Source organism: Mycetomoellerius zeteki, unplaced genomic scaffold, assembly GCF_001594055.1.
Source record: "Mycetomoellerius zeteki isolate Tzet28-1 unplaced genomic scaffold, Tzet1.0 scaffold312, whole genome shotgun sequence".
NCBI lineage: Eukaryota > Metazoa > Arthropoda > Insecta > Hymenoptera > Formicidae > Mycetomoellerius > Mycetomoellerius zeteki.
This window is the reverse complement of record NW_017257297.1, coordinates 465,212-475,421: the sequence shown is the minus strand read 5'-3', so window position 1 is coordinate 475,421 and position 10,210 is coordinate 465,212. Positions and strand designations below refer to the sequence as shown.

At 40.6% G+C, this 10,210-nt stretch overlaps 1 protein-coding gene across 1 annotated transcript in view; it reads left to right on the top strand.

Annotated features, from left to right (window-relative positions):
• Positions 1-259: 259 nt before the first annotated feature.
• Positions 260-10,210, top strand: part of Cals (calsyntenin 1) — a 16,541-nt gene continuing 6,590 nt past the window's right edge. The window contains 3 exon segments of the mRNA XM_018451583.1: positions 260-728; positions 6,377-6,656; positions 9,593-10,210. The exon segment at positions 9,593-10,210 is cut by the window's right edge and continues 10 nt beyond it. Coding sequence (XP_018307085.1) covers positions 605-728; positions 6,377-6,656; positions 9,593-10,210 — 1,022 coding nt within the window. The 5' untranslated portion in view covers positions 260-604.

The following is a 10,210-nucleotide window of genomic DNA, read 5'->3' as shown; positions in this document are numbered from 1 at the left end:
TTACACAATATTTATTAAAGGTAATATTAATAAAAAAATTCAGGAGGTTGAATAGAGAGAGACAGCACGGGGGTCTTGGAGGTCTTGGACTCTTGGATTGGAACTTGCGCAGAACGCGGGTATTCGGGAAGGGGAAAAATCGTGTAAACGGGGTTTAAGGTGTCGCGCGCGCGCGCGCGCCGGCGCCGGCAGCGCCGCTTCGGGGCAACGCGGTGAGAATCGGCACTGACGTCTCCTCTCTCTCTCCTGACTCCGGCAAATCGATATTCCGCTCAAATATTGACTCCGCGATTGTGTGTGCGGTGTGCCGTCGCGAGTGCGAGTGAGCGAACGAGCGAGCGAGCGAGGCGAGCGCGCGCGCGAGCGACAGAGTCCGTCCCGTGCAGTCAGTCGGCGATGCTCCTTTAAAAAGCGAAGTGTACTCCGGAGTGCGCGCGCGAGTGAGACATTAGCACCGCCGAGAGAGAGTCAAGAGTGAAGCGAGAGAAGCGCGTATAAGGACGCGTAGTAAAGGTGCCTCGTAAGCCACGCCGCGCGCGGCCAGGCAGCCACGATCCTGTGACGACGAGAATCGAGAACGAGAACGAGGAGGAGCGGAGGAAATATGCTGCCGCAGGCAACGACGAGCGCGCTGCTCTGCGGGCTGCTGGCCCTTTACGTGGGGCTCACCCACGCGAGCATCGCCGCGGCCTTCGAGTCGACACCTTCGAGCTCCTTCGATCATGGAGGTGATTCGGTCTTTTCTCTTTTTATCCTTCCCCGTCTACCTGATGGTATCTCGCCGCCACCGGACTTCGCCGTTGCCCTACATTCTCCGTCTGTAATACCTGGTTCGCGAGCGAGTATCGCTGATCACGCGTGTTTCTTCGAATCACGACTCTCTCCTCGCCTCCGTCGAAGACGACGTCGGGGCTCGCGCCGCACCGCGCCGCACCGCGTCGCGACGCAGCGCGGCGGTCCGCAGGTGCGACACGGGTAATAACAGGCACCTGCGGCCCCCCGACGTGGCTGTTACACGGCGATCTCATTGACCGTGTGCGTGCCTGTGCTCCGTCTCTCGTTGTATTATACAATACGACGAGTTGAACGTTGCACTGCGCCCACCCGGTCGATATGCCGCCGCCGCCGACGCCGCCACCACCGCCGCGCGAAACGGGCGAGGAAAGAAAAAGGCGGCTGTTAAACCCTAGAACGATTCTTTCATCTCCGCTCCGAGAAAACGGACCCGAGGAGAGAAGGAAAAAAAAATGCGGGGGAGTTCGTTTTAAGCGGCGCGTTTATTGACCACCGACCGCGCTCGGGTCGACCGCGCTTGATTGTTGATATCTCTCGATACGAACCTTACGGGGACTGCGTTCCAATATTCACTGTCAAGTGTTGAAAATCTATAGCGTACGTCACGTGCACTATAGGCTTTCAACAGTGACAGTAAATATCGAAACGCAGCTGGAGTCCGCCGCGTGACGTAACGGAAAGGTGTCGAGGACGTGTTTAAAAGGAACGCTGGAAAAAGTTTTGGAGGAGTAAAATCTTCTTGGTTCTCCGAGGCTGATATTCATAATCGTTTCTTATATTTAACAGTTTTATATTTTACAGTCTTAAGACGTTACGAATCAATTAGAGGGTCGTATTAGCGTCTTAAGATATTACCTAAGGTCATTAAATTTTCGAAATTAGAACGGTTTATGAATACTTGAGAGATCTTATGAATCTTGGCCGAAATCGATTTGTCGCGATGCTCGTTTTGATTTTTCGCGTCCGAGATAATTGTCGTGCCGGAGCACCGGTTGATTCCGTTCGAAATCGCGCGACGTCGCGCCGTGAGAGAAATTCGGGATTTGCCGACGCGTTGCATGTTAACACGCCCAAATTCGCGGAACAACGAGAATAACCGTGTTATGCAAAATTTTCGGCGACGCCGGTAAAATTCATTCGCGTGTTCATATAAGCGACGCGGTGATAGAATTGTCGAAATACGTCTCATTGTCAATGCGACACGAGGTTGCCCGTCGCTAAAAGAGAAGCATAACGATGCCGTCGTCTCTTTTTTGCTCGCGTTAAATACGGTTCTCTTCTCGCGTCGCAACTGACGGAGCGATCAACTGCACTTTTCTTTTTTACACAGTCTTGGACTTGATGTAAACAAAATATGAATGGCAATAAAAGACACGATGGTAGACAAATCGATACACTGAAAAAAAATTCTGATTAACCTATAGGGTTCCACAATAATCTCTACTAATAGACTAGACTCTTGAAATTCAAACAATAAACTTATAAAGGCAAATGAGAATAAACGAGAGTTGCTATATCTGAATTACAAGAAAAGAATACATGTATACTTTATAAAAAAAGATGATGTTTGGAGGTGGAAGGAGGGGATAAATTTTTATGTGTTAAATATTGGTATTTAATAAAATAACATTTTTAGAATATAATTTTTATTGACAATTCTTATTAATGTAATTTTATAAATATACAATTTTAATAATCAGAAGTTGTATGACCTCAAAAAAATGTACATTAATTTTATCTATAGGGTCACTGTACTCTTTTAAGAGTACAGTTGACCCTAGATAAAATTAACAAAAGAACAAGAATGACATTTTGATAAGGACGAACAGAATTTCTGATTATCAGTGACCAAAAATTCTGTTCCGTCTCACTAAAATGCGATTCTTGTAGAGTCCTTTTGTTAGTTTAATCAGAACATTTTTTCACTGTAATGACACTTGTGTTTATTTCTGTCAATATACATTAACTTTAATCTTGGCTTAACTTACTTTTTATCTTTTTTTAATCCTAGGAATTAGAAAAAAATAAAAGAGTAAGTTAAAGTGAGATTAAAATTAATCTACATTGGTAGAAATAAGACATTACTGATTGTGAGACGAAGAATAACGATTTTGATCCGTCTTTTTATTACAATACGTGTGATAACAAGTTGTATAAACGTTTCTTTAATAAAACTTTACGTTTCTCGTACAACATTGTCAACAACGTTTTATCTTCATTTATGTAATAGTTTCATTTTATTTAATTGCCGATAATTGAGAAGAAAATGTACTAAATTTTAATAGATTTATTTGAATAATTAACTAAACATTTACTTAATTAATATTTACTTAATAAAAGATAATATAGTTAAATATAATAAAAATAATATAATTAAATTTAATAGTTTGAGTATATCTTTATATTCAGTAAATATACGCAAATCTTATTTATCATATTTTCTTCGATATTTATTGGTTATAAAAAAAATTTAACTGTGATGATGAAATATACACTTCCATAAAACATAGAAAATAGATGGTTGTTAAAAAGAAAATCTTATTTTGGTCGTATTTAAATAAGGATATTTATTTTTGTGAAATAAATATTATATCCCACAAATAAAATTTGTAAAGTATCTTTTTCTCAATATACTTGGCGCACTAAATATCGTGCCACGCCGATATTTCGGAAACCTTACGCAACTTCATCTACTTAATTAAATGCACTTTTCGCACGAATGAGGCTCGCACCCCTCAGGCAATATCACCCGGGACTCGATTACGATCGTTCACCGAATGACGGTATTAGTCATGCTTGTCGGAATAACAAATTAGGTGTGAATCACATTCGAGAAAGAGAGAAGCCTGGGATAAAATTAGACTGATTTCGAGCAAAGACTGACGAGAGTAAAGTGATGTGACTTTAATATTCTCGTCGCGTTTCTCGCTTGAGATAAAAGGGAGAGAAGGATCGTGTTACGGGCGTTAAAAATATTTGGATGCATCCCGCGTAGCGGTGAATCGTTAATTATCTCTAATCACCCACCCCGCTAAGATTAGAAGGGCCGCCACTGCCACGCGGAGACGATACCCGACACGATACTGCGATTCACAATATTTGAAGCTTTCTCTGCGACCATTGATATCGCGTGGCCCACATCGCGGGATTTGCATGTCACAATAATTGAATGTGCTATCGTCGTCGTTCCCGATGCACCGACACGATAATACGCCGCGCACGTCAAAGTATATTTCGCATACGAATAGTTAATTAACGATCGCGAGCCGGCAATTATCGGCCGCTGAAATTAGATGTCCCACCGATTGCGCCGAATATTTTAATGAGATGTGATCGAGTTTTAGGCATTGCCGCCGGAGACATGATGTTAATTAAGCAGTATCAACGCAACGCAAGTTACCTGTTTAATTTTCATTTGTTACAATAACGTCTATTGGTGCAATAAATAGGTAGTTTAAACGAGATAAATGTCTTATAGTTTCTGTAATTTTTATTGTAAACAATTTTATTTTGTGCAATCATATTTGCTTGCCTATAAAAGGATGATTTTGTTAAAGTATCTAAAAATTTAACTACATATAAATCTGAAAGTAATTATTGGATTAATTAAATAGTTATGTGAAATATTTAAGCTGGCTGTTAGAAATGTCAAAACTTTTTGGAGTCTTGAGTTTCTTACATAATTATTTTGAATAATTTATAAAAATTATTTTCAGATTTAACGTTTACTTAAATTTTTAGATACTTTAGCAAAATCGTTCTTTCTGTGTACAACTTGCGTATAACATGAGTTTCTTGCTTGTGTAGATATTCCATGTCATGCTTGGTACACATACTCGTATTTGTTGTACTATAAATTCGTGACACATGTATCATTAGCAAAATGTAATGTAATTGTATTATCCCGCGGTATATACATGATTTTATTTCGCGGAAGTGTTTTTCTAAAAGAAATTGTCTGCTTTGACGCGTTCGATGTTTAACGATAATTGCGAGATAATCGAAAGCATATTATGCATATGTTTCATAATTGATTCCGAGAGCGAAAGATACTGCTTATAAATAATTATTCAGCTTGTAAAATGTATATGTAAAATTATATAATCTCGAAAACATGGAAATCTGATGTTAAATGAATCGTCAGTTTAATATAGCGGATTTCATTAAATTAAATTTTCACACTGAAGTTTTCGTTATAATCGTCGTAATAGTATTTTCGAAATATTTTTTACGAGATGCTTCACCTGTGTGATATTTTGTAATTAAACTCCTTAATAAATCCGCAATTGATTTTATCTATAAAAGAAAATAGTAAAATGTCTCATTTCAGCATCAAAAATTAATAAGGTTTTTTACTTTTTAAACTTTTCTTAAAGAATAGCTTTATATCGAGTAATATTAAACATCTAGATTTATAGACAAAGTATTATTGATCTAAATCGTTTCTAAAATCTTTCGCTTTATTTTAACTCATCTAAACTTGAAAAACCGTCACGTCTACTCTTTCAAATTTCTGTCAAGGAAAAATCCACTCTAAACTGGTCGCAGAATCTGTCCATCAAATGTAATCTGGTGATTCTGGGTCACACTAGGTGTCGAGAAGCTTACGTGAGGATATTAGTTGTTGACTACCGGCTCAAAATACCAGTGTTAGCAATTAACAGCATAATTATGAGCCACCGTTGCGGACATAAACGAACGCTTCTCTTCTATGTGCGCTACACAGTTGTTTAACGCTTTTCTCATTATCCGTACGTTGAAGAAGTTGACAACGAATTAACGAGCTGCTGCCTCTTTTGTTTCACTTAACCCATTTCTACTAAATTTCGAATTCTTCTCTTTCTCTCGGCGATAAAACCGCGTAACCCGCACCGAATATTTTTCAGTGCTTAATTAAAAAGTTCGCTTGTTATATACGTCGGAAGGAAAGCAAAAAAAAAAGAGGAGGAAGAGAAGAAGGACGAGTAGGAGGAGGTAGAGGAGGAGTAGAAGGAAAAGGTGGATTTTACTAACCTTTCTCAAACACACGTTATCTAAATTTTTCCACCCGTCGTCGAATTCGTCCATTAATTTTTAAAACTTCGTTAAAAACGGCAGTGAATTCACAGAATCTGCATCATTGAAGAGCACGAATTTACATAACGACGTAAACACAGTACGACAGAGTCTATCAATAAATCTCTCGACAAGATCATCATAGAACAATATAACAATGTCTGTGCCAAGCATTTTATTGATGATACGCTTACACTGTTATGTAAATTCGTGCGCGTGCTGACCTCAATGCCGATTTCTCAAACCCCCGTGTTTAACGAGGGACCGTAAATTCATTCCAAATGCCGTCCGTCTCGAGAGATAAAGTTAGCGAAATCGGACTATTCGTCTTCTCGGAAAAAAAGAACGGTGTGAAAAACGAGCCGAAAGCTTCTCGACGAGTAACGCGAGTAGCTTCGGTTACTCTGGCCGACTCCGTTAGAAATAGCGAAATAGGAAACTGAGGGTAGGCGGCTCTTTCTCGCCTCTACGTCAAACGAGATAATGTTGGCGGCCACTGATCAGTCGTATACATATGTTTTCGCAGCTCCACGACTGGACCTGGAGAGTCTCGAGAGCGGATATCACGGCCTGGTCAAGGAGAATGAAACTTTGGTCGAGGTCACGCCGCAGATCCGCGCCCTGGGAACGAAAGTTTGCTCCTTCCGCATCGCGAACAAACACCACGGCGAGGCGCCGTTCGAGATTGTCCTGAAGGAGAAGGGGATGGCCGAGCTGCGGGCGTTCCGGGTCCTGAATTGCGAAAAACGTCGTAATTACAAGTTCGACATCGCCGCGGTCGGCTGCAATGGAGTGCAATCGGAAAAGTACGTTCTTGTGTCTGGCATTTTACACGGCGTGGGGTACAACCCTCGCACTTTGCTAGAGCAGTCGCGTGAATTTTCATCCGCGTTCGTTAAGTCTAGCGAGTACGTAACGCGCGTTCATTCGAGGAAACTTCTGCGAGATAAAGTAAACTTGACGAAAGTAGAGCGGAATGGACGATACGGGGAAGAACTATACCTAAGTTTATAATTGCGAGAGTCAGCCTGCTCCAACACGCGATTGCTTTAGCGTTGAAAAAAAAAAGTTCCCTATCGTATGATGCTCTCGGCGCTCAGATAACAGCTAAGTAGAAATGTACACTTCCACCTCATCAGACTTTTCTTCATACATCGTAGTTATCTTTTTCTTCTGCGTACTTAGAAGTAAACTTCCGTTAAAAAAAAATTTACATAACAAGAGCTACGAGATATATAATATAGAATTCTCTTATAGATATTATTAAAATACAACTCAACTTTTATTTTCTAGAATATATCGTATTGAATTCCGAGTTTATTTAATTATATAAAAAAGATACACATATTTTATTACAGTTTAAAAATTAACTAAATACGTTGAATAACAAATATACTTGTACGAAATTTATTTGTTACGTTTATCATATGGCAAAAAAATATGACACGTTCGTTACAGCCAAGAAATTAAATATTTTATTCCATGATGTTTACATCTGTTACATTCGTAATTTAAACTTTACGTGTCTGTAGTAACATACGCATAAATTTTTACTTTATCCTTACACGTTATCGTCGCGAACTATATCATTTACACGCGCCGATGTTTGAAAAGATAAAAGCGGGCTTATAATGTCATATCGGAAACGTATCGTCTTACTCTGTATTTATCAGTAGTTAAAGTCTATGATAAGTCACTTTGCGAATATGGGTCACCGAATAACGTCGCGCCAGCACAATGCCAATTTTTTTGGCTCGCGTCGTGCGGCGCGTTATAGTTACAGCATGTATCGGCTAAATGAGGAAATAACTCCCGGTCCAAGAGTGCACAAATTTTCTCATTACGAGAGTTGTGCGATTTCACGCCTGTCTGAAACGGTAACTGGCGACTATTCCCTCGCGTCCGTTCGCGTTTGCTCCCGATCTTTCGCCTCGATAAATATTACACGTCCCTCGGAATGAAACTTTTACGCTCGCGATCGCGACAGCTAATAAAATGTATTGTAGACCCGAGGGGAAAGACAAGAGTTATGAAACTAGAATAGGTATACGAGACACCGAAACAGGTGACTTTGACTTTTGTTAGGGGAGCGCAAAAATTCATAATTATAATCGTACATATAATTTGTATTTGTGTTGTTGCGAATATAAAATTTAAATTGTGAATGTAAAAAGTAATTTGTAAAATGTTTAATTTCACGTACCGAGAATACAATGTCGGTAACAATTGAAGAGCTTACTACAACAGTGGACTAATCCACATTTTGTAAAAACGAAGAATAAATGAATTTTTTCCATCACTTTAACTTTAGAGTTTATTTTCTCTATTTTTACAAAATATCGGTTAGTCCATTGTTGCAGTTGTTTTTCAATTAGATAACGATTGCGGTAAATTTTGTTACATCCGAGTAAAATTAGGGTAAATAGGAAAGCAAAAATAATTTACTGCTAAAAACTAGCGCGATGCCCGTTCCGTTTCTAAACCGTCTCGAAATCTGTCTCACCTCGCCGAATCACTGCCACGAATGCCAGATCAATAGTGAAACATGTCGTATATACATACACAACATACGACGCTTTTATATATAAAAGATTTCGGTGAATTTTTCATACGCAAGGCAAGCGAACGATGTTACAACGAAATTTTACTTCGGCCGTTGCGACGGCCGAATGAATTACACTGATGTCGATCGATTGATATCGCATGCTTCAACCGCCGATATTGCACGTCGTAATTTCTAATTAGGATATCGATGCATCCGGCACGTTATTATGACATTAATATAAAAGAATCGGATATCGAGCGGAGTTGCCTCGATTATTTATTATTATTACGATGTATTTGGCGGATTTTCGATGCATTGATTTTGTCGTCTAAAATTTCAAACGTAAATAGATTCCGAGTGCGTAATTCGAACGGTTCGGTGTTTGATCGCGTGTTTTCGGTAACGAAACAATTCCGAGTAGAAATTCAATCCTTTTCTCTCGCACGTATAGTCTCTGCGGTATCGCATTATTGACTTTTCCGTTGTACTCCGCGTATTAAATTTCCGATATTGCTCCAAGTGGACACTGCCATATAAATGTTTTACATTAAGTATATATCGACAGTATTTGCTTGACTGTAATTCTTTTAAATCCCTTCCCAACGGGCACATGGGATAAATGCATTTCTCTGGTATGACAGCACGGAAATATTAAAAAGATATAGATGTAATTTTCTATTACAGCACTGCACTGCTTTGTGTTGTTTAAATTATCGCTAATTCGAAAAACTATTACAATTAAATTCATTACGGAGGTAAATGTATCTACGGGAGCGTGAAATAGCTAATTACCTCGATGCAAAAGTTATTAAAGTAACCTTTATGACTGGGGAAATAAGCTCTTTTAAATTCACTGTGGAGATTATAATGGAAATTCTTGGTTGTAATCCGTTCTGGGCATAGTCGGAATAATCTTTCTGGTAGTTGGAAGTAAACATTTTTACCATTCCATTACAACGTGGCGCATTTGCAATTTTTTTAATTCCCCTTGAATCTTATTGAAAAATTGCACAGATTTCCGAGAAAATATATTAAAATGAATTGCGAGTGCATAAATGGAGAGATAGGAATTCGAAAAATCTACACATTTTCTAGGCCTTTTATCAAGCGACGCGTATATCCTGCGACACGTCATTATCTGCGCTAGGAGAGAAGAGAGACCTTGAGATGCACGTGCACACTTCAATTTTATTTCAGCGCCACGGTTCATATTACTGTGGTTGACGTCAACGAGTACGCGCCGCAGTTTCTTCAGCCGGCCTATGTTAGCACTGTGGACGAGGGACGTCTCTATGAAGAGGTGGTCCGCGTCGAGGCGTCCGACCGTGACTGCACGCCGAAATTTGGCGATGTCTGCAAGTACGAGATCCTCACCGCCGATCAGCCGTTCATTATCGACAACGAGGGTGCCATCCGCAATACCGAGCCATTGGACTACGAACGCTCACACAACTATATACTCAGCGTGGTCGCTTATGACTGCGGTATGAAGCAGTCGGCGCCGGCGATGGTAACGGTCAAGGTGAACCGCGTGTGTGCTCCCGGATGGCGAGGAATCCCCGAGAGGGTAGATTACGCTGCCGGCGTCGGTTCGCAGCCTCTGCTGCCCTCGGCGCGGCTTGACCTTTGTGATGCACCCTGCATCCTGCGCAACGTGCGCGCCACCCTGACTTTAGCCACCGATCACATCGGTAAGGGTTGCGATCGTGACACCTATGGGGTTCGCAGCCAGCGGAAACTATGTGGTGCCTCGCGCGACAGCGTGGATCTACTGCCCACACCTGGTCCCACAACCTCCTGGACGGCCACTCTTTC